General features: G+C 42.7%; 1 protein-coding gene across 11 annotated transcripts in view; it reads right to left on the bottom strand.

Moving 5' to 3' along the window:
- Positions 1–25961, bottom strand: part of NR2C1 (nuclear receptor subfamily 2 group C member 1) — a 114490-nt gene that overhangs the window by 30906 nt on the left and 57623 nt on the right. For all 11 annotated transcript variants that reach the window (XM_073327520.2, XM_073327519.2, XM_073327516.2 and 8 more), the window contains 6 exons: positions 25002–25232; positions 21401–21482; positions 17843–18022; positions 15912–16059; positions 15736–15826; positions 4909–5093 (listed from right to left, as the gene is read on the bottom strand). In XM_073327520.2, the coding sequence (XP_073183621.1) occupies positions 4909–5093; positions 15736–15826; positions 15912–16059; positions 17843–18022; positions 21401–21482; positions 25002–25232 (917 nt within the window). The remainder of the gene's footprint in view (positions 1–4908; positions 5094–15735; positions 15827–15911; positions 16060–17842; positions 18023–21400; positions 21483–25001; positions 25233–25961) is intronic.

The raw sequence follows: 25961 nt of genomic DNA, 5'->3' as shown, positions 1-25961 counted from the left end.
ACACCTCGTAAGACCCAGAAGAAAGAACCCCAGCAATAGACAGCAATGAAAAGTTCACAGTGGAGGGGGATGTGGAAGATGCAATCCCTGAACAGACCAAGGAGCTCTTCAAGAGCCTGCTAAACATAACTCTGACTTGCCCAGAAGAGGAACCCATTGAAAAAGGGGCAAAGACCTCAGGTAGGTGTACTGCACTTTTAAAAAAAACTTTATTCATAGGTTTTGGAACTCTCCTCCTTCATCCCCACCTCTAAAACTGGTGGCTGAACATATGTGGGCGAAAAACAAAGGATACCTTTTGAAGTAAACAGTTTATTTGAACAACATGAACTGGCAGTCACAGGCAAAAAATAAGAGAACACTATAAAATAAGCAACACAAAAACATTCCCACATGTATCCTTTTGCCAGGGTGGACAGATAGAATTTTTAGTAATATAAATCAATGCACTGCAAGCAGGAAAAAAAAAAAAAAGTAGTGAAACCAACACTTGAGCATTCAATTCAAATACACAGAAAATTTAAAATAATCCTTAGAAGCAATCCAGTAAATATTTATTCCGACTATATGATTTTTTTTCTGACTAAAACTGGATGGTTAACAGATAATATAAAACATGAAAAATGCAGTACTATAGTTTTCCAATCTTAAGAGTTCAAATAAAAAAACAATTATTTGCATGAAGTGCTTGAATTCAGGGGTAGAAAGAGGGAGAGATGGTTTATTTCTGGCTTAGGGGGTGTGGCTTTGAATTGACTTTGCACAGCTAGGCAGCAGTGACTACCCTCTCCTCTTTTGAAGTTTTTGGTTGATCTTGGAACAAATCTCTTTTATCATTTGGCACAATCTCAATAAAGTTTTCAAATACTGTAGGATTTAAATTTTGCTTGAACATTTCTCAGGAGGGATGCTTTGTTTCTTCCACCATGATAGGAAACTTTTCCATGCCACCCCATAACAAGCTCCTGCAGCAGTGTTGGTGTGAAGAGGATGGCAGCAAATGGAACTTGAGCAGTTGCCTCCTCGGGGCCTTTGGTACCCGCATGAGTGATACATCAGCCAGAATCACCACTGCCTGTAATAAGTTTAGCAATATTTACTGCACTATCCCTAAACGTATTACCCAGGACATAGGGCAGACCACCCCCCACAACTCTTCATGGCTACAGGTTTTGAAAAGTGCCCCAATATACTCACCATGCTGCTAAACTGTCCTAAAGCAAGTCTGACCCATGTCATACTTCCATGAATATTGTTATGGCAACATTTTAGGCAATTTTCTCAGTTATTTCCTACCTGCTAACCCTTTAACTCTAACAATGTCTGAGTGTCTTGTTTATCAGCAGCTTCAGCTGGGGTATCATTGAGAGGGGCCCCCTTCACACCTGCTAAAAGACTGACCTTGATTAGAAGGACAGGGGAGAACATGCTCAGATCTCCTCAGGAGCTCAGAGTCTGTGGACCGCAAGACAAGAAAGTGGAAGGAGTGCATGCTGGAGGAAAGGCACAAGTATGAGGAGCTGCATAGGTAAGTCCACCAAGACATTATGCAGCTCCTGGGATAGCAAAGGAAGATGCTATAAAGCATTAAGAAATAAAGACTTACCCCCCACCAGCCACTGCACTACATGGACAATTCTGTTTCCACAGCTTGGCCTATAAATTCCTCCCTCATCAAGGTGTCAGCATAGTATGTCACAGTAATCCCTTGCTCTCAACCCCAGTGGAAAATAAGCAGTATTTCTATGACTGTATGTACGCTGGCCTGTGATTCATACAAGAAGTTCAGCACCTTGCACTTTCTTTTTAAATGGTTTTAAATGTTCTTAGAACCATTTTTGTTGTTTATTACTGTTCAAAATTTTGTTTTGCGAAAATCAAGATTTATGTTGTCTTGCAAATAAGCTTTGTGACCTCGATCACTGGATTCATAAAATGCATTCAGAATTCATCTAAAATTAATATACAAGTCAAGTACACTTTAATCATGAAGTGACAAATTAACACAAACCACCACACTCAGACTATGGGTTGCACAGTTAAAATACGCTTTTAAGACCTCCCTTAGCCATACAAGACCTTGATGGGCTCTTGTAATTGTCCAGCTGTTCAATATCAGCAGTCTTTCCACCTTCCCCTCCTCCACCCCACTAATAATGTTTCTCTTTGCTTCACAAATACTGTGAAAAACACAACATGCAACCTAGTCATAAGGCATCTCCAGCATCCTGTCAATCTACCAAATGCACATCCTGCACCAGCTCAGACAACAGTTAAATCTTTCCTTGCTGCGGTCCAGGTTCCCGGTATATGTCTTCACGAGCCAGGGAAGCAAAGAGGAGGACAGGTCTCTGAAAGTCATAGTTGACATTTCAACCCCACCAACATGAATGTGCTAGTCCAGGAAAAAGTGTCTCTTCATGTAGCTTTTTCAAAAAGGACTATCTATATTCCTAAAAATGTGAGGATTGTGCACCTTCCCTAACCATCCTATGTTAATGTCAGTAAAACATCCCCAGTGAACCACTAGTGCTTCTATAACCAGGGGAAAATATCCCTTTCCGTTTATGTATTCAGAAGTAAGGGCAGGGTTCCCAGAATCAGGATGTGTCCTGTCTATTACTGCCTCACCAGTTTGAGAAGCCCATTGTACTGAACCCATCTATTATTTCCAGTATATTGCCCATAGTCATAATCCTGTGCATCAGAACATGCTTAATGGCCTTATACACCTGGAAGATGACAGCCCCCACCACAGACTTTCCTGCAGTAAACACCTAGCCCCACCAACTGATAGCAATCTGGGGTTGCAAGCTTCCATAGCGTCACAGCCCCCGTTTTTTCCACTGTTAAAGCAGCTCTCATTTGGTGTCTCTGTGCTGCAAAGCTGGGATGAGCTTGACACACAACTCCAGGAATGTGGCCTTCTGCATCCAAAAGCTCTGCAGCTACTGTGGATTGTCCCAGATTTGAATGACAATCCAATCCCACCACTTGGTGTTCATTTCATGGGCCCAGAAGCATCACTTCACCATGTGCAGCTGGTTAGTAAATACCTTCAGCAAACACATTTTCATTCACTGTCTGCATCATCCTCCCCTCAGTTTTCTCAATTTTATAGCTGCACACCTAGCTGCTGTGGTAGTTGTTGAAGATCACAGAAGAATCAGGCGCCTGTCACTAAAATAGACATGAGAACTCTACTGATCTGTTCAGCATCCATGCTTCTGCCAGCAAGATGGCAGAAAGTCTGAAAACCAGCATGAGGAACTGAAAGTATTTTTAAAATGGCACAGAACAAGAAAACTATGGGATGGAACAGAAGGAATTGTGGAAACTTGGCCTCGAGCTCCCACAATTCCTTTAGAGTACTGGTATTCCACAACACTCTTCCAAAATATCCCAGAAGGCAGTGTGCTGATGGTAGCATGGGACACACTCAGATGCCAACCCACAATGCAAAGCACCTTTTGCTGATACAATCTCTCACCATGAGGATGTACTGCACCGTTAAAGGCAGTCATGTGTGCAAGTGCTCTATTGAAATTGCCACGTTGGCAGCTGTATGCCAGCAGAAATGCTACCAGTAAAGCTTTCTAGTGTAGACATGGCCTTCGATCAAAGTTTCAATTTTACATTTGAAACTATTTTTCCTCTAATATGCATTATCTGAAGGGAAACTCCCTTTGATGACTTATGAGAAGGGACGATGTATTAAGTAAGGTCAAAGCTCTCCCATCTTGCTCATTAATATACACTATATAGAATGCAATTTAAAAAAAAAATCTGTACAAGAACACTAAAGGGTGCAAAGTTAGGCACTGAAAAGTGTAAGGAAATGTGAAGGTTGCCTGTGCCATCTTACTTCTATCCCCTTGTGCATTTGTACATTACAGTCTTCAAGCACATCATCATAAACTATTATATTCTCCAAAGTCCTGTCTCATATGGTATACAGATTGAGGGCTCTATGAGGTTCCTATTGATGTCAATGGAAAGAGACATACCGACTTCAATAAGAATTAGATTAAGATACTGAAAGAGGTAGGTGTACATAAATTCTGCTTGCAATAACAGAGTCAATACAGAATAAAGCAAACTAAAGCCTAGGGGCCAGATCATCAGCTGCATTAATTGGAGCTAGACTAGTTTATCCAATGGATTTACTCCAAATTTACATTGGTGTAATACAGTAATTTTTGGCTCTGAGCGTACAGGATGGATAGTATGTAGTGAATTACTACTACCTTGGCTGCTGTTGGGTAAATGCTTGAGCTGAAGGGTTGGCAAGATTCTGCTGGAAGGATTAACTGGACCAGCACTGCTGTACTACCCGCTTATCCTACCTACACTAGCACTGAAAAGGTTCATATTAAAATCAATGAAGGCAAAGGATTTGTAAAATGTACTGAGTGAATGCCACTGTAATAATACTGAAAGGATCTATGAAGCACTTCTCTATGCACAGAAAGTATTTTATGTGCATTCCAAGGGACTGAAATGGAGTTGTCAGCGTTCAGCTGCCTGTGTAGATGGGACTCATGAACAATAAATTTTCCTATGTGGAACAAAGTACTAAAAGAGTATACAGTATATAATATGTGGACCAAGGCCTACTACTGATGATGATCATGGGAATATAAATCAGCCACCAAGGTTACATTGAAATTCTTTCCAAACACAAATATAATTTACTCACATTTATTTCTAAATGGAACTTTTCACTGCAAAATTTTACTCAGAACTCAATTAGTGTCTTCTGTATGGTTATTCTTCATCACAAGTTCTGTATGTTAATGTAATGATTTTTACTGAAGAACTGTCTGCATTGTTTGATTGTGTAAGCTTTGAGTGAGATTACCAAAAAGAATTATATTTAAAAAATGTAAATATTGTAGTGTGCCTTACCTGGTAACATCACTACTTGCTTGCTCTTCTTGATGAAGTTCAGACAATGATGTATCTCCGTTGCTTAAACTTTCAATCATAGATAGCTCAGCACTACTTTGAGACATGTCTTTGGACTTACTGAGATTTGCTAATGATGTTACCACATTTGCCAGTGTGCTTAAATCCCCCTGACATGCCTCAACCTAGGGGAAAAAAAGGATAGCTTTAATCCTTTCACACTGACAAAACCTGACTTTGTAAAGGAAAAAATTCAGCTTTCACACTAACAAATAAAGACATGGGATTGCAAACAGAACCCATGAAAAGTAAGTGACTTTCAGGAACAGATTAATTAAAATGAAGAAATTAGAGGTTGCACATGTTAATTTTGAAACAATTTTTTCAAAAATGAACTTTTACCAGTAGTTGACATATTTTTATGGGAACAGTACTCCAAAAAGCAACAATTATTATGGAAAGACCCGCTGCTTTTAAATTATTCTTAATTGTGGGAGGGAGGGGATGGGGGACATGCACACTTACTAGTTTCTGTAGGCCAAGTTCATTGCATGTATCAGGAGCTCCTTGCATCCCTTCAGTTCCCCCCACAAGCTCCCTGTGTTCCATCCTCCCATCTCCCCCTATTTCTGGAAGTCCCTGCAACCACCCATATGCTAGGGTCCCCCACTCCCCCGCCCCCGGCCAGGGTTTCTGGACGCCCCCCTATGACTCCCACCATTATTATAAAATTTCTTTCTGTCTGGGAGAAAAGTCATTAAGGGTGTCAACATGTTAAACTGTATTGGGAGGATTGGCAGAGCTGAGATGCGGGAATTGTTATGCTGGAAGGTGTTAATGGCTGCCATCAACCGGTTCTTTGATCTCTTGACAATTACAGAGGTGGTAAATTTCAGAGTAACAGCTCTGTTAGTCTGTATTCGCAAAAAGAAAAGGAGTACTTGTGGCACCTTAGAGACTAACCAATTTATTTGAGCATAAGCTTTCGTGAGCTACAGCTCACTTCATCGGATGGTAAAGCTGCTGCATCTGCTAACAAGATGCAAGGGGCTCTACATTTCCCCCATTTCCCTCTTCTAGTTTTTCGATTTTCACCAAAATCAATAGGATTTTGTTCATTGATGCCTAGAACATTCCCTGAAATGACTGGATGCAACATTCAAAAGTTACTACATTGCACCCAAACAGAGAAATGCCATTAAGCTGAGTGAGAAAGTATATCTTGGGACCAACGCAGCTACAGCAACACAGCAAACATCCAGTTGAGTGTAAGACCTTGCTTCACTTGGCAAAATTATTGGTATTTTACACTGTTGAACTGCACAGTGACTAGGATTTCTCAGCTTTATAAATCCCATTTGTTTCTCTCACAATTTTTTTTAAACTTCATTCATTTTGAACAGCATTTCAATTTTCATAGTGTACACTACGGCCAAATTTTTCAGCACAACTGCAGAAAGCTTTGCTGAGACTTGCCTTTTTGTTTGTTTGCAGTGCTGTGGCAGCCATGTTGGTCCTAGGATATTAGGGATATTAGATACCCAAGAGAATCTGCTTCAATAGCTGGTGGGGGGACACCCTCTGACCACACACCCCTAGTTGTCACCTGCCTCCCAACACTGGAACCCATACAGGATTTCATTAAACAGTAACTCAATGGTGACCACATCCTGAAATAAATCTTTCTTGAACCCCCTCTTCTGGCCTTCAAACAATTCCCAAATGTCACCAAGCTCATCAGAAGCAAGCTCCCAATAGACGAGGACAAACACATTCAAAGTGGCACCAGACCCCACCAGAGCAACAGATGCAAAACCTCCACGCATAGCTACACTGCTACGATAATCAATACTTCCCACAACACTCCTTACAAGATCCATGGGTCCTATATATGCCTATCACAATGTGTGTGGTATCCCTCATCTCGTGCACTAAATACCTGAACAACAACTATATGGGTGAAAGAGGAGGTTACTTACCTGTAACTGGAGGTTCTTCAAGATGGGTGGTCCCTATCTGTATTCCATTGAGGGTTTATGCATGAGCACCATGTGACCCAAGCCAGAGAATTTGAAAGTAGTAGCGTCCGTTGTTCTGCGCATGTGCCCTTGCCTCACCTTATGGCTTCATCTGAGGTGATAAAGGGGGGCATACCGACCATGTCTCCAGTTCCTTCTCCACCGCAAATCCAAGAGATCCGCAGCAGAGGGGAAGGAGGGCGGGAAGTGGAATCCAGATAAGGACTGCACAAAGAATCTCTAATTACAGGTAAGTAACCTCCTTTTCTTCTTCTAGTGATGGTCCCTATTGTATTCCACTGAGAGTGATTAACAAACAGTACCTCAGGGGTTCTCAAACTGGGGGTCGGCCTCCACCCCAAACCCTGCTTTGCCTCCAGCATTTATAATGGTGTTAAATATATTTAAAAGTGTTTGTAATTTATTAGGGGGTGTCACACTCAGAGGCTTCCTATGTGAAAGGGGTCACCAATACAGAAGTTTGAGAACCACTGCAGTACCTAAACTGGAGGAGGGTGCAAAGAGGAGGATGGAACGGTTTAGTGCAGGACAGCCGCACCAAATGAGGCATCCGTCGCAGAGTTCTGCACCAAAGTGTAATGCGAAGCGAAGGTATGTGCTGAACTCCACGTGACCACTCTACATATGTCTCAAAGCGGCACTTCATGGAGAGTGGCCATGGTTGAACCTGGGGCTCTTGTGGAATGGGCCCTCACCCCCAGGGGTGGAGGCAGTCCTGACAACTCATAACGTAGTGTAATGCACCCCAAAATCCACTGGAAATTCTCTGTGTAGAGACTGCATGCCCCTTAACTCTCTCCATTACTGTGATAAACAATCTAGGAGATTTCCTGATCAGTCTTGTCCTCTGCAGTTAGAAGGTCAAAGCCTGATGGAGGTTGAGTGAGTGATGTCATTGTTCCTCTTCCAAGGCATGAGGCTTCAGAAAGAAAGCAGGTAAGTGGATGGGTTAATTCAGATGAAACTGGGATACAACTTTTGGTACAAACTTGAGACTGAAAAGAGGGACATAAAGCAAACCCAGTGGCTCAAAGGGTTGTTTCATTAGTGCTGATAGAACAAGGTTGAGGTCCCACTGGGGAGTGACAGGTTGTGCATGTGGGAAAGTTCGGATGAGATCTTTTCAATACCTAGCAGTCAATGAGTATGTAAATACACAGTGCCCTTCCATGGAGAGGGGTGGGCTGGAAGGTGCTAATTGCTGCTAGGTGGGTTTTGAGGGTGAGCCTCAATGTTTTTAAGGATAGGAGGTAATCCAAAAGAAGGGGAATCTCCACTTCCTCTGGGGAAAGCAGTTTCTGTTGGGCCCAGGAGGTGAAGCGGTTCTATTTGGCTTGGTAGGAACCAAGATGTCACTTACTACGGTGTTGTGGAGTTTCCACTCATGATCAGACACAAATCTGCTGCTGAGAGAGTCTGCAATCATATTCTGAGTCCCCAGAAGATGGGCTGCAGAGAGCAGGATCTTGTGGGTGATGTGCCAATTCCATAGATTGACTACCTCCACAGACAGAGCGGTTGACTTCCTGTCCCCTTCTTCGTTGACGTAATAAACAGTGATAGTGTTGTCCGACATGATGAGAATGTGATCAGAGCAGATGGATGGGAGAAATGTTTGGCATGCCTTCCTTACAGCCCGGAGTTTCAGAACGTTGATGTGCATCCTGGATTCCCAAGGAATCCATGTTCCTTGTGTCATGTGATCTCTCGTGCGCTCCCCACCCTACGAGGGACGCATTGGTGATGACTGTCCCATCCAGGGAGGATGGGAAAAAGGGGATCCCCACACAGACCTGTCATGGGTCCATCCACCACTGGAGGGATGAGAGTACCTCAGGGGGAAATGTCAGCATAAGGTCCCTGGTATGTCACATGGGTGAATAAACTCTTTTGGAGCTACATCTGGAGGCTGTGAAGGTGAAAGTGAGTGAAGACAGTGACATATGTGCATTATGCCATGTGGCCAAGGAGGGACAGGCAAGTCCTGGCTAGGACCAACGGACTGTTGACTTCTTGGGCGACAAGTTCTTGCGGAGTCGGAATCTGACCCTTGGTAGGTAAGTTCGTGCTGTGATTGAGCTGATGGAGGACTCCTGAAGTCTAGGGACTGTGTGGGAACCAAAGTTTATTTTTCAACATTGACACTGACTCCGAGGAAGGAAAGGAGTCTCAAGAACATGGAGGTCGAGACTCGAGCTTCATCTCTGGATTGTGCTGCTAGTAGCCAGTCGTTGATATAGGGGAATATAAGGATCCCATAATGCCTGAGGTAGACCACCATGTCAGAAATAACTTTGATGAAGACCCTTGGAGCAATTGAGAGTCCAAATGGCAGGACCCTATACTGAAAATGCTGATAGCCTACCATGAACCTCAGTTATCGTCTGTGGGCCGGAGAGATGTATATGTGAAAACAGGCATCCTGCATATCGAGAGGCATAAACCAGATGCCTTTTTCTAACAATGGGATGATGGCTGCTAAGGTGACCATACAAAACTTGGGTGTATGGATGGAGCGACCGAGATGATGGAGATCCAGGATTGGCCTCCACATGCCCTTCTTTTTGGGAATCAGGAAGTAAGCTGAATAGAACCCTGTCCCTTGACAGTCTGGAGGAACCTACTTTATCGCCCTTCTTTGTAGTAAGGAGTCCACTTCTAGGGCAATGATGCTGTCATGAAATTGGTCCTTAAGGAGCAATTGGGGAGGGGGTTGTGTATGAGGTAGTGATGAATTTGATCATATAACTATAATGGGTGACAGTTAGCATCCACTTGTCCATTGTTATTGCACTCCAAGCTGGTAGAAAGAGTGCTAGACAACTGCCAAAGGGGATGGTGTGGTTGATGGTTCCTCAGAAATATCTTTTCTGAGAGATTTGCATGTGTGAGGAGGAAGGCTGTGAAGGTGGACCTGGAGGGAGAGATCGTTGGGTCTCTCGGTGGTTTGTACAGCCTCCTGTGGAAAAACTGGATGTGGATGGTGGGAAGTAGAATTTATGCTTGGGTGCTGGCGGGTAGATATCAGCAAGTGTAGTATGGTTCTTGACTCTTTGAGGATGTGGAGGGAATCATCTGTTTTCTGATTAAAAAGATGAAATTCATTGAAAGGGAGGTCCTCAGTGGTATTTTGTATCTCCCTGGGGAAGTCAGAGGAATGAAGCTACAATTCCCTTTGCATGACAATGCTTGTAGCCACTGAGTGGGAGGAAGTGTCTGCCGCCATAGGCGCTGACTTACTCAGATCTCAGGGGGTGCTCGACCTCTGCTCCCCCCCAGGCCGTGCCCCCACCCCACCTCTTCCTGCCCCTCCACACCCCCGCCACAGCGCCTCCTGAACGCCACTGAACAGCTGATTCTCAGTGGGTGGGAAGCGCTGGGAGGGAGGGGGAGAATCTGATTGGTGGGCGGCGCTGATCCATGGGGCTACCAGTGGGTGCTGAGCACCCACCATTTTTTTTCTGTGGGTGCTCCAGCCCTGGAGCACCCCCAGAGTTGGCACCTATGCCCGCTGCTTCTACACCTGATTGAAGCACTCTCCTTACCACCAGTTCCCCTTCCTCCAAGATTGATTGGAACCAGGCCCGATCTTGTTGTGACAGTTTCTCAGCAAAATCCTCTAGTTTGCTATAGTTTAAGAAGTCTTATTTGGCAAGCAATGCTTGATAGTTTGAAATCCTGAACTGGAGGCTTGCTGAGAAGACCTTGTTTCACAACCATTTGCCCTCCTTATCAGCCGGAGTGGAGCATGGGTGTTGCTATCTGGACCATTCCAGCCTGAATTACAAGGGAATTGAGTGGGGTGTGAGAAAAGAAACTCAGTCTCCTTAGCCAGTACTCAGTCTCCTTAGCCAGTACCCTTGGGGGTAGGCGTGCACATGGCCAGAATATGCCAAACTGTTTGAGCTGGCTGGAGGATGGCATTGTTGATTGGCAGGGCAACCCTACCTAGTACTGATGAGTGAAGGATGTCCAGGAGCTGTTGTTGTGTGTCCTGTACTTCCTCCAGGGGGATGTGAAGTTCACCCGCCATCCTACACAGGAGATCTTGGAATTAACAAAAGTCATCTGGGGGCAAGGAGAAAGCCAAAGTCACTGCAGTATCTTGGGAGAAAGACAGAAAGTGCTTCTGCTTCAGCAGTACTGTGGGAACCCGACTGAGCAGGTCTTCTTACATGATCAGTTCAGAGTACCTACTTGAGGGTGTTCTAGATGAGGGAGAGGTGAAGTCTCCCACACAGAATGGGTGGGTATTGGGGCCAGGATCCCCAGTAAGGCCAGCATGACAGATCTGGAGGGTGCTGTGGCAGCACCAGGGTGTGGGGAACCAGTCTCCTCTGCAGTTGGTGAGGAGGATACTGCCATGCCATAGATGGCCTCTTTGGGTATTCATAGTGGCGGTAAGGGATGGAGAGCCCCCATGCTTCAACTGAATCCTCCGAGGTTGAAAACTCGGATCCCGGTTCCATTGGCACTAATGTCAGAGCTGGTGGAAGTGTGTAGGCCACTGGAGGAGGTGGTGATGGGTGCCTTGAATGCGATATGTCTTGGGTGGGAGATTTGGCCTCTAAAGGTGGAAGGTAGTAGAAGGCGTGGAGATCTTGGTTCTTCGAGGGCAAACAATTCCTGGGGCTCTGGCATTTTCTCTGACCTCTGTGGCATTAATGGTACCCTCTCCACAGCTGAAACTGGTGCTGGAGCAGTGGACTTTCCCAGGGCCAACAGGTCCATACCTTAAAGGAGGCAGACTTTGACTGTGTGTGGGGCTTGGTACCTGGTAGCGGCAAATCTGCCAGTTTGTGCGGTTTCTTGTCACATTTATGGATCTTGGAGCACACTGCTTCCCTGTGGCTGGAACTCGTGGAAGGATCGTCCCCTCTCTTTGGTTTAGAAAAAGACTTACTGCCATGCTTATGTGCATGATTCCTGACCTCCCGGCCCCGGCACAGAGTCCATAGTGGTGGTACCGCCAGAGCTGAACTCAATCTCTGTAGCTGGAGATGCACTCCTGGATGTCTCAGGCCGACATACAAGGGGGATTCTCCGGCCTGGGTCTGATTGAGGTCTCATAGCGACTTCCATGAGATGCTTCTTGAGGCAGACACCCTGGATTTCTTGGGTATGGCTTGGGAAGGACTGGCAGACACTGCACCTGGATGAAATGTGGACTTCTCCCAAGCAGTAGAGGCAGCGCTGATATTCATCACTGATCAAGAAGGAACACAGGCAGGAGTTGCAGATTTTAAAGATTGGGGTCTTTGGCATTGTCCAGTACCTGTGTGTGCATAGGTGTTTACAAGTAAACAGATTCCCTCAAAAGTCCCAAATCAACTTTAAATAACTACTAAAATGACTAAAAACTATGCAAAAACAGTAAAATGGCTAAATACTAAAAAAATTTAACTATATATAACTATACTCTTTTTAAAGGTGTGTCATATGCAAGAGAACACGAATAGTTCTGACCTGGACCACAAGGCAGTGAGAAGAACTGGAGATGTGGTCAGTACATCCCTGCCATTTATCAGCTCAACCGAAACCCTAAGGTGAGGCAAGGGTGCATGCGCGGACCAATAGACACTACCACTTTTAAATTCTCCGGCTCCAGATACATGGTGAGCGTGTGTAAATCATCAGTGGAATACAATAGGGACCATCACTTGAAGAAGAATGAGACAATTGCTATGCTCTCAAATGAGCTCACACAGAAAAATGAGAAAAGCAAAGAACCCCCTTATCACCCGTGGGTGAACACGTGTCATAAAATGATCACTTCACATTTGACTTCTCAGTCCTCATCCTCAAAGGAAACCTGCACAACATCTTCAAAGATGAACCTGGGAGGTTAAATTCATTACTTAATAAGACACTAAAAATCATGGACTTAATAAAGACTCTGGATTTATAGCTCTTTACAACAATCTTGTTACCCAATAACCCTCCTGGGGTCAGCAATGGATCACTCTTCTATAGTAGACAGGGCTTTCATACATGTTATATCAACACAATTTCTACACACACTACATCTAGTTACTGAGAATAATTAGAAGCAGTAGTAAGCTACTCTTCTTTGGTGTAACTAACCCAGAAATAGTACGTATATATAGAATCTGGTCTGATGTACACCACAGTATTGGAATGGTGCAGAGTCAAAATTGAATATACAGAGCAGAAAGATATGAAAAATATGGGGAAAGTGGTGAAACTGGCAAAAACGTATTTTAAAATGTAAAAAAAAAATTGCAGGAAAATTGGGTGCACAATTCAGGGTAGCTTCATTTATTATTCTGTTTGTATTGTGCCCATCACTGTGATCCTCGAGATAAATTACAGATTAATTGTAAAAGTGTAGCTAATAAATAACAATTATTGTCTCTACCACCATGAGTCACTGTTCAAATACCCATTGGCACTTGGGCTATGTAACTGAATACGATCTTTTCAGCATTTCATTTGTAAAACTTCCCTGGTATGTTCTGCAGTTTTGTAAGCCAATCAGAAGTAGAGGTAGGATGTTTATGAAGAGGGAATGGATGAGAAGTCATGTCAGCCTAGGCATGCAGGGAAGCCATACCACTACAACAAGGTATACTTTCTTTTCACTTCTTGATTTTGCTGCTAAATAGCCCACAAGGTAGCCAGTAGCCGGCCAGAAAGCAACCTTTTCCTCATTAAAAATCACTTTAAGAAAAAGAGCATGCTTACCTGCAGGCAACAACAAAGCTGCCCTCTCAAGTATGCCACATTTTATTTAATTACTTATTAATAATCTCATTTTCACTGATCTGTCTTTTGACTAGACCTTTGCCAGATGCAGCAAGCAGAGTAAAGTGCATGAGAACAGAATAAGGAAATTGGACATCAGTTGAAGAAAGAAAAAGGTGTTAGAGTAAATGAAGAAACCAACAGAACTCAGATGAAAGTGGGAACAGGTAAAAATCTGCCTGAAAAAATCCATGAGGAATAAGCATGTTGTTTAGTTATCTCTTATTAACTGAGTGACTAAAGGGTTTGAATTGCTGCCTGACCTGTCTTTTGTTTAAGTTTAAGAAACAACTTCTTCTTTTTCCTTTATGCCGCGTTTCCTGGTGAGGGTCATGGCGGTGGCATGGAGAGTAGGGAAGACCAGACCTCCCTTTTCTCTGCAACAGGTTCCAGCTCCTCCCGAGAAGTTTCCAGGCCAGTCAGGAGATATAATTCCTCCAGTGTGTCCTGGGTCAGCCTCGGGGCCTCCTCCCCGTGGGACATGCCCTGTAGAATTCCAAAGGAAGCTTCCCAGAGGGCATCCTTATCAGGTGCCTGAACTGCCTCAGCTAGCTCCTCTTGATCTGGAGAAGTAGCGGCTTTACTCCGAGGCTCTCCCAAATAGCTGATCCCACCAGCCTGTTTCGGAGAGTAAGCCCAGCCTCCCTGTGGAGAAACCTAATTTCTGCCGCTTATGCCCGCGATCTCCTCCTTTCAGTCATTACCCAAAGTTATTGACAGTAGGTGAGGATGGGGACGTAGATCAACCTGTAAACCGAGAGCTTTGTCCAAGAACTCAGCACTCGCTGTGCCACCACAGATTGGTATAGTGTCCGCATCACTGTGGCCGCCACATCAATCCACTGGTTCATCTCACGCTCCTGCTTACCATCACTCGTGAACAAAACTCCTAGATACTTGAACTGTTCCATTAAGGGCAGCTACTCCCCCCTCACCTGGAGAGTGCTGATTCTCATCCCAACCGTTTCACACCCAGCAGCAAAACGTATGAGTGAGCATTGGAAATCACAGTCTGAAGAAGCAAGGACATCATCTGCAAACAGCAGAGATGCCACCTGTAGTGGAGACACTCCACAGCTCAGCTGTGCCTTGACATCCTGTCCATGAAACTCATGAACAGGAGTGGGGACAAGATGCACCCTTGGTGGAGTCCAATGCCCCCCTTGAACAAACTCGCCTTAATGCCAAGAATACGATCACAACTCTCACTCTGAGAATAGAGGGACTGGATAGCATGCAAAAGCAGCACTGGCATCTCATACTCCCACAGCATTTCCCACAAGACATCTTGGGGAACGCAGTTATATGCCTTCTCCACGTCTACAAAACAAAAATAGACCGGATTAGCAAACTACCACAACCCCTCGAATAGCTGCGAGAGAGCAACAAGCTGGTCTGTTGTTTCACGACTGGGACAGAATCCACATTGTTCCTCCTGAATCTGAGGTTCAACTAACAGGTGTTATCTCCTCTCCAGCACCCTGGCATAGGCTTTGCAAGGGAGGCAGAGGAGTGTGATCTCCCTATAGCTGGAACACACCCTCTGGCTTCCTTTCAGGACCACCACCCCGGTTTGCCAGTCCAAAGGTACTGCACCTGCCTTTCACACAACACTGAATAGGCGCATTAACCACAACACCCCAACATTGTCCAGTGCTGTCAACATCTCTGGACGAATTTAAGAAACGATATTTCTTTTTCCACCCCAATGACTATGTTGTGAATTCTGAAACAGTACTTAGTTTTGTGAGAGTATACATGGATCAGGAAGAATACTACTACTAAAGGTATTTCTGAAATGCATTCAGATAGAGCCATAGCTACCTCGGTATGGTCACCCAACCTTATTTATATTTTCAAATAATCAGCACGTGAATGCAGAAATGTAATTAAAAATGCATGATTCAGAAACGCCATCCAAGAACACGTGTGTGTACGAAATATGTCTATGCAAGCTGGGGAATCACACCTCTAGCTTGTATGGTAGATGTAGCTGTAGTCTTTTATTCATGTCATCACATACCTTATCTGGTGTCATAAGCACAGTAGGCTCACTTTTTATTCCGGACTGATGAATATTTACAAACATTCCTGACTCTAGCAGTCCTGTTGATCTGAAGGGGAAAAAAAAGTACAAATTTTAGTCTTCTGATGTTTCTGAGATCAAGAAACTATTAGTCTGGAGCACTATTTACATACCTTGCTGTTTCATTGTCCGTTACAAAAGTTGGAGTTGCAGCAAGTGGGCTCCGCAGATCTTTTCGGATGTAGATCTTTTCTGTAGAAGCCGCACAGTTTGAAGATTTTTCTCGTGATACTTCAATTGGTTTCCTCTCGCACTGAACAGCTAACAAAATGATGTGTAACTATTAGGTGAAACCCAAAATTCACGAACAGTCAGATGGAGATATCACAAACAAGAGCGTTTAAGAAATTGTGTCCTGTTTTTCCAATTACTGCTGGAAAAGCTTGCAGTTTATATATTTGTGATTTTATATAGAAGCTATATTGAACAACAAAAGTGCATAAAAATCATTAGCTCTAACTCTGGATAAACACATTTGTTTTTATAGTTACTGAAATGGTGAAGGAGTCAAAGACTGAAGATCAAACATATAAAGGCCAATAATTTTAAATTTATGAAGAAATTAGAAGTGCCCCCTCGGGAGTTTTCACCTGTCTGGATCCTCATAGGGAGGCTTGTTTGCTTCATATTGTCGCAGTCTATCTCCTTTTGTCTGCTAAGCCCACATGCCCCCTCCCTGTTTGGGAAGGGGTCACAGTGTCTCCTTTTCATGCTCCCTCTGGAAATTTAATCCACAACTACTCAACCTCTTGGTTCCATGCCAACAAATATGGCAACATTAAAATAAACTGGAAAATATTCTACCACATGGGGAAATCTGACTCCAAACAACAAAGCCAACTGGAAACTTACTTACACAACTTCATTTTAAGAACTCAAAGGGAGAACTTCTCCTTATGAGGAAATAACTACTTATATACTTACAACAAATTTAGTTTTGTCATTGTAAAACCAAAACACGTACTAAAAATGTTTACGAGATGGAACTCCTTAAAATATGTAAGGTCTTATTCTCCACTCTGTTACATGAATTTTAAGATGGTGCAATCCATTTACTTCAATGGAGTTACACAATGGAAGAGCGTGGTGACCGAGACCAGTAAACTGTAGGATTAACCCAATGCATAATTAAAATAGGCTCAAATGCACCTGGCCACGTTAAAGCCATTTTTACCCCTAGGGCCTACAGCATTACATGCTACATTTAAGTACGTAATGTTTAATACAAGTTTGGGATTCCATTTGTGGGACTATTTTAAGGTAAAAGGAAAAGGACTGCATTCCGATGAAGTGAGCTGTAGCTCACGAAAGCTTATGCTCAAATAAATTTGTTAGTCTCTAAGGTGCCACAAGTCCTCCTTTTCTTTTTGCGGATACAGACTAACATGGCTGCTACTCTGAAACCTGTCGTTTTAAGGTAGTGAGACCATAAAAGTCTCAAAAAGGAAGGATTAAAAAATAAACATGATCACATTAATCCATAACTTTTAAAATTACATTGTCTTCGGGCATGTACATGTTTAAAATCTGCCAGCACAAGGAAATTTCAAAAAAGAACTTAGATCTGCAAGAATTAAATTATATGTGCCTGCTAATCTCTGCCTGGGAGATACCTCCCTCTACTGGGCAAACTAGGCAGGGTGCAGAAACTGCTGCTACCATGACTGATGGATAAACTGACGGGAAGGTGGAGTTATTAAAAATTTCTTCAGCTGTTAAATTATAACCAGACAATTATCACAGGGATGCCTGCTGCCTAGGAACAACACTTTATCCTTATTTACTCTGTGCTGTGTGTTTTTAAGGTTATTTCAATCTTTGACAAATTACCAAAATTCAGAGTTTGAGTCACACTGGACTTTTACAATTCTTTAAGGAGAAGCTGATCTAAATATTTCCTAACAGTAATGAAGGTAAAGCCCGATTTGCATGCATAAGTAACAGCATATTCTCCATAGCACAAACCTTTTCATGAATGCCTGCTATATTTTATATGCCTGAGATATATACCCTACCAGTTTTATAGATCTTAATTTATACTTACAGTCCTGTTTCATTCCAAATGCGATGCATCTCTGCAGTCTACAGTACTGACATCGGTTTCGATGATGTTTGTTAATGACACAGTCTTTTGCCCCTCGGCATGAATAAACTAAATTCTTTCGTATGCTTCTTTTAAAGAATCCCTTGCATCCCTCACATGTTACTGCTCCATAATGACGTCCTAGTTGAAGAACAGCATAAGTCAGGACATTAATTTTACAGTGTTAACAACATTTTCCCTCTTTTAAAAAGAAATTATATTTAGACAACTCAGAGAGTATGTATGACTTTACATTGACAAGGCATGTATGTACTTTTTTAAATGAGTTACAGATATGAAGATACTGCCAAGTGGCCAGAGAATCAAAACAGAGAAGCAAACTAACCAAATCTCTGGTTTAAACAACTCACGCAAGATGACCATTTCCAAATGGGCCAGTGATAGTTTAACAACTCCTTGACTCCAGTGTCTTTGTTGCTAGCAATAGCAGACAAGCCAAAAAACTGGCTTCCCCCTCCCCAAGAGCATTAGGATGAGCTACTTTAGTTTCTTGAATTACACATACTTTACTAATTTTTCTCAGTGACCCTCAAATCAAGTTCTTTTATTGTCTATCATAGAATTTAGCAGCATAATTGCACGATTTAAAGATGACAGAAAGACTGCATATGTAAAGAGGAGACAGTATGTATTTAAGCATCTGATGACAATACCTGTTACTATTTCAAAACTATCGATTTTTGTTTTTTTAAATTGTGTTAAAGATAAAACCATAATTCTCTTTTATAATGAAAGTATTCAGTGATGCAAGTAAACAAAACATTTGCTAAATCAATCAAAAATTCAACATTTCCACAGCTTTTCTCATTGTGCTATTCTGTTCCTAAAATTCAGATTTTTCTTTTAAAATCATTATTTAAAACCTGCTTAGCTGAAAAAAATAAAAACAATACTACATTTACAGATTAAGGCACTCTTGGTCATTTAGACACAGCTACTATACATACTGTTAATTTTATAATCCAGAACTAAAATCTAAAAAGCAAGGCCACACAGAAATGTTCAAAAATACATATTATGAAGGTATTATGGCTGCGCCTTTAATTAAGAAGGACAATTCACAGAAATCAATTTCAAATGTGGACTAATTCAAGGATAAACTTTAATTTTATAGGTACTTTACTCATTCTTTAGAGACTTCCATTCAGATGTCTAGAAGAGATTTCCAGAGATTCTAACTTTTTTTCAGATCCCTCTAACATAACCATCTCAAATGTCTCACACACACATGACATTTCATACAGAGTTTCACACTACAAATAAGGTAGCTTTCAAAATAAATACTTATAAATAAAATGGTTTATCATACTAGTTCTATTTTTTACTTTGGAGGGTGACAGTTTTGTTTTTTTGCAGAGTATTTCCACTCTTTGATACAGCCTCTCTGAGTCTCTAGACCAGAGGTGGGCAAACTACAGCCTGCGGGCCACATCCAGCCTGTGCGACCGTCCTGCCTGGCCCCTGAGCTTCTGGCCCAGGAGGCTAGCCCCCGGCCCCTCCCATGCTGTTCCCGCTCTGCCGCAGCCTCAGCTCACTGCGCCGCTGGCACAATGCTCTGGGCGGCCGGGCAGCGCAGCTGCAGAGCCGCGGCCTGACCCGGTGCTCTTGGGGGCGTGGCTGTACTGCCGCCAGCCATCGGTGCTCCAGGCAGTGCAGTAAGGGGGCAGGGAGCAGGGGGGGTTGGATAGAGGGCAGGGGAGTTCAGGGTGGTGGTCAGGGGGCGAGGGTGTGCATAGGGGTTGGGGTGGTCAGAGGGCGGGGAACAGGGAGGGTTGAATGTGGGTGGGGGTCCTGGGGGGGCAGTCAGGAAGGAGAGGGGGGGTTGGATGGGGAGGCGGCGGGGGGCAGGAGTTCCGGGGACAGGGAGAAGGGGTGGTTGGATAGGGCAGGGGTCCTGGGGGAGCAATCAGGAATGAGAGGAAGGGTTGGATGGGGCGGCGGGGGGCAGTCAGGGGTGGGAAGGCTCCAGGGGCGGTCAGGGGACAGGGGGTGGTGGATGCGGCAGGAGTTCCGGGGACAGGAACCATCAGGGGACGGGGGGGTTGGATGGGGTAGGAGTCCAGGGGGAATGTCAGGGGGCAAGAAGCAGGGGGGGGTCGGATTGGGCTTGGGGGCCGGGCCACGCGTGGCTGTTTGAGGAGGCACAGCCTCCCCTAACCAGCCCTCCATAAAATTTTGGAAACCTGATGTGGCCCTCAGGCCAAAAAGTTTGCCCACCCCTGCTCGAGACATTCTGCCTTGTCGCTCTCTCCCTGGTTCCCAAGCTAAGGACCTGAGCAGCCTCTTAACTCTAGCTGCCTCTCTGACACCCCCCTGCCCTCCGCATCCTTATCAATTCTCCTTTAGCCTCCCCTGCTCTGACAAATCAGACAGACTGCCAGATGGAGAAATGGCTTCCCTAGTGGAGCTAATTCTAGCCAATTCTCACAGAAGTTAGGCTAAAATCTTCCCTTTCCATGTCCTCTTCCAGGGTGCAGAGAGAGAGTGAGGGAAAATTTGCAGTCAAACCATACTTGAGAAACAGGGCTTGCATCTCTACTAAAGAGAAGCTTCTCCCTTTAGTGAGCCTTTGGAGGTATGCCTGAGTGCAGTCCAACTCTGACAGACCCTGGAAAACATGCTGCTAGGCTTAACACATCCCAGAGAATCAGAGGGAAGCAAAGATAGGGAGAAGAGAGAGTTGGCACAGGATTGGGATAGGCAGCACAGCTCTCCACAGACTCCCTGGCCCCCAATGCACACTTGGCATTTGGTTCCCTACTTTCATTACCCCCTTCCATCTCTTCAGTCCCCTAATACTGTTTCAAAGGGCATTTTTTTGGCTTTTCCCCTTTTATCTTAACATTCCATTTTGATAACACCCACACACATACACACCCCGCCCCCCACACACCCTACCTTAGTGGAATTATAAAGTGTCCTTAGCGTTTGGGCAATTCCAAAAATGATGACTCAAACTGCTTAGCACAAAAAACTCATAAGAGCACTTTATAATACATTTTTATGATCTTCCCTGATTGCGTCTGTTTTGTATTATAAACAGCTAGCACGGTTTTTCACAAATATCTTAAGTTTAAAATGAATAATAATAAAAATTCACTTAAAAGTAACAATGGACAAGTCCACTGTACAACATTTCTTTTACAAAAATGCCAGAATGGCCAGTCAATTAAGAATGCATTTGCAGCCAATCAAGTAATTTGATTGGTCAGTGTCTGTAGTTGTATAAAAATATAATACTGACCTGGATAGGCTTAAACTACATATGAAAATTGCTTTAAGTGGACTGTTTAAACAAATGCAAATTATTAAAGCTAAAATTAATAAATCCCATCTACACACAGTCCAACTACATTAGGTATGTCTTTATATTGTATCCACTTTTTATTTAAAAGTAACTAACCAGTGAAAAAAGTGTGTATTTAAAAAATTACGTTGTTTCTGAAGAATGAATAGCTTGAAACTGCTTTTAAAAAGTGGTCCTGCTGAAGAATTTACCTGATGCTTTGTCTCCACATACGACACAGAGATCAAATACTTTATTTAGGGTCTGTTCAGTGGAAGTGTTGTCAGTTAAAATCTGGAAGAAAGTACAAAATTATTTCACTTTTCTCTCTCTACCCTAAAAATATGAAAAATAAAAGCCAATCCCTCCCTTAAAATGCCTCTCTCTAAACTAAGGGCCCAATCCTGTGAAGCACCATGTCCCCTCAATTACCATTTATGGCCCGAAGAGTTGACTGCGTGTTATTGCCTGCTGCACCAATGCAGATCCCTATTCAGGATGGGTCCTAAACTTAACTATCAAAATCTTTTTTAAAAGTATTAAAACAAATCTTACCCAGAGAAGATTTTTGAAGAAAGCACTTATATTTTTGAAAACTACATTTGTCAAGCCTTCTGGTCATACAGGCATTCCAATCTTTCCTTAGCATTCTTTTCTTTCACTATGCTCACAAGAGTGAACCAATGATTAAGTATTTTGAAAACACAATATATTTAGTTGAATTACTCATTACCAAGAGGCACTAATGCCTCTAAACTGAGTAACTGTGATGTTATTACTGTAACTTGTCTTGCTTCACCCCAACCCCATCTGATATTTGTTACCCTCATTCACTATATCACGTCTAAAATTAGACTCATAGCAATAACACTTCAGGGTAGGAATCATACCTTTCTATTTCTTCTTTAAAAGATCTTTCGCGCTGAGATATTGTAAAAGTTATAAATAATAATAAAGCACTGCTTGCAATTAAAAAGGACAATATGATTGCACAACTAGGAATCATTTTAACAATCTCACAATGCAAAGCAGGAATGAAAGAATTGATATTCCCATTAAAAGCATTGGAAATTAGAAGCACTTTTGAAACTTCCCATTTCCTGATAAGAATGTTGATTCTTTTAGTCCTGCTTCACATAATCAAAACAGGGGCTCTGAAGATAAATATAATTAAGAAAACCTCTACTGAGGAAGGTGATAGTCCTATTCTATGAAGAGAAATAATGAAAATGTTACAAGAATTTCTAAAAAGTGCTTTGAAAATTCTCTTCCTCTCAGACTCCCCATAAGTAAATGTTTATTTAGCAACAGCATCTAAGATATTACCTCTAATCTTTTACTGCTATTACACATCACTGAAGTTTCTTTTAATTTAACATCAACATTCTTAAAGAAAAAGTTGGCTCAATGACAAAACATCACTGGTTTATTAATTTCTCATTTCACCTCATCTGTTATTATTATTTAGTGCTATAATTGTGCATGAAATTATACATAACATAAAAGAAATTCCTTAAGTCCTTCTGTAGACAAAATCTGCACTGATGTCATAAAGAGTTTTGATTACGAAAGGACTCCAGAATTTGGCCCAAGAGGAGGGAAAGTCCCTGCTCAAAAGAGCTGAAAATTTTCCTTGGACAAACATGACACTCAGAACAAGAGTTGCCATTCAAGAAGATGCAGAGCCACTACTGATGAAACAATTAATCAAGGAAGGCGTTCCACAATATGTGGATTTAAAGGAAGGATTTGAAAGAGGAACAGTGTGCGTGCGCACAGGAAATGGAAGCCTGCTTCAAATGAAGGTGTAAAATAACGACTGTGCAAAACTGCAAATGGGAGGAGCAGTTAGAAAAGACATGAGAGAACATGACGAGTATCTAGAATTAAATGAAAGCCCCATGTCCAGTGAATGGAAAATTAAAAGCTAGCTTCCCATTAAAAGGTAGTTACTGCACATTTCACTAAGGGCTTGTCTATATGATGCATTAGTATGCACCAGCTGGGATGTAAATTATACTGTGCACAGCTTGTCGCACAGTAATTGGCGCACATGGACCCTACTGGTATGCACTAAAAATTCCATAGCATGCACGAATGCAGTATTATTTGAAACAGAACTACATCAGCTCACACTAGGGAACTTCTAATGTGTGCCAGCAGGGTCCACATGGGTCAGTCAGTGTGTGACACACTAGTGCATACCAACTGGGGTATAAATTCTAGTGGGCATCAATGTACAGTGTAGACCAGCCCTAACAGAAAATGACAGAGAAATGCATATACTCCATAGGCCTTACATGTTTGCTTGTGAAAGCATTAAAATTATAAAATATTCTTTCCACTGCCTCCCCAATTCTTTTGGTCTGTATAAGCTACACAATTAGATCCCATCTTTATGTCCCCTTTCCATACTACCCATACAACTAGATCATGTTCCCTAATCCAGTCTGACATTCCTCCACCTTCTTATCCTTTCAATCCCACTGTGGTATAACAAAGCAAGGCCCTGGTGCAAGAATAGTAATGGGGCCCCCTTCCAGATTCTAAAATCGGAAATTTTTCTTACCCTCAACCTACTCTAGTGCCTCCCACAACTCAACCTACTACCACCAACATCCCCACTCACCCCCAACCCTTCCCCCTGCAGCCCCTTTACACTCCCCACTCACCCAAAGCCCCCCCAGCCCCTCACCCCAGTGACCTTCCTGGCCACTCACCAGCACCCACCGCGCACCCCCAGCTCTGTGCTCTGTTTCCATCCCAGGCTACTCCCGATCCTAGCCGCCCATTAGCTCTGCTGGCTCCCATTGCCCACCCTGCATTCACATGGCACAGGCCAAATTTGAGCAATGAGTGACATTACGACCTGGTACACAGGGTAGCAGCGCCACTCAAATGTGGCCTGGCCACTCCTTTGTCATGAAGGAGGGGCGGCCAGACCAAACCTGAGTCGCGCTGCATCCCCATGTATTACACTGCAACGCTAATCAGATTTGGCCTTGTTGCCCTTCCATCAGATGGAAGGTTGGCGTAGCCAAATTTGAGTGAGTGGCATTGCAAACCTGTGCATCAGCTGAAGTGTGGGAGCATCACTTGTCTGGTTGAACCCCCATAACCTCGTGGGTCTGGCTGTGACTGCACCACTTACACCACTGTAGCTATGCCACTGAAATCCCTTCTCAAACTGTTTCATGCTGGAATCACTTTAAACCTTATCTAACTGACACTTACCCTTGCTGAGGTTTACTTTAAAAAAAAATACAAAAAATGACACAACAAAACACATGCTGAAGTTCACCACATAATCTCAGTAACACTCTCTCCTACCCTTCCCACCTCCTTTGTCTACATGTTGTCTAAGTTAACAATTATTTACTCAGTTAAAAAATAGTTACAATGGCAAATAAAAATGGAAGCAAGAGGAATGAAATATTAAGTAGTAAAGGCAAGGGAGAAAATGGTATTCAAATGATATTTTAAAACAGATGGAGAGTCAATGAGGCAGAAATACAAAAAGGCTATCCCAAGAGTTGTGACAAGAAGGTTCTGGCTTGAACATTACAAATAAAACTACGCATTTATATTTTTTTATATCCTGGCTCATGAAATACAAATTCAAAAATAATAACTTTCAAGGAACAAATCATTTTCTTCAATGTTTCTAAACAACAACTCCAAGTCTTGCTATCAGGGAAATGTAAACAGCAAGAATACTGAAAATATAGAACCAGCACAGAAAATATTTGGAAAGAAAAACATCTCTTTCTATCCCATCTGAATTAATATTATGAAATAAAGTGGATCCTCTACCTGGATGTGTTGTGCAGATAAATCGGGGGATGCAAAAAACAGTTGGTTGACACCTGCAGCATCTGGAGTTGTTAGGAAAACCTTTCCTGGAGTGGAATCTTGTCTGGCAAGGATCACCTTGCTTGGGGTAGAGCCATCATGATTTGTTAAGATGAACTGCTTGCCTGCTGTGCTCTGATCAAGTGCAGTAACAATCTGAATCTTCTGGCCCGTCTGCTGATCTGTGACAATCTGATAATACATTTATCTCAAATTGTTATGGTCTTTCAAGATCATGTTTTTTTAGCACCCCTTCTTGCACCATCATAGTCAATGGGAGTTTTGCCTTTGACTTCTGTGGTTGCAGGACTGGGCCTCTTAATGAGGTAAATTCAAGCAAAAACCCTGAATCTAAAAAACCCCAAACTGTAACAGTGTTTGAACTCTGAACCTGAATACACATTCAAATTTTGCAAGTGGCCCATATTTTTACAGAGGGCCAAACAAAAACCTCAGATCCTAACAGCTATGAATTATGAAGTGTTCAAAATATGGATATAAATGTTGAGGCTCAATCCCTAGTTCTCTGAAGTGCTGAGCTCCCTCCTAATTCAATGGGAGCTGAGAACACAGCATGCCACAAAGTGATACTCAGCACCTCATAGGTTTAGGTCCTTAATGAGTTATCTTCATTGCCTAATCCCAGGTTGTACACTTCAGTGCTGACTTTATTAATTTAGAATAATAAGGGCAAGGAACTATTTTATTTCAATTGAATATATTAGTTTAATACTTTTACAACCACAAACAGAAAAATTAAACTGAAGCAGGAGAACAGAACACTAACCCTTCTCTTTGCCACCTTTTTTTCTTTGTTTGACAAACAAAAACAACTTCTTTTGCTTTATTCTTCATTTGACAATCAAGAACAGATCAACAGCATCATTACGACATTTCTTTCCTATTTTTAAATAAAGACTG

Source organism: Lepidochelys kempii, chromosome 1 (genome assembly GCF_965140285.1).
Source record: "Lepidochelys kempii isolate rLepKem1 chromosome 1, rLepKem1.hap1, whole genome shotgun sequence".
NCBI lineage: Eukaryota > Metazoa > Chordata > Testudines > Cheloniidae > Lepidochelys > Lepidochelys kempii.
The sequence above is the reverse complement of the archived record's forward strand: the minus strand, read 5'-3'. Positions and strand labels throughout refer to the sequence as shown.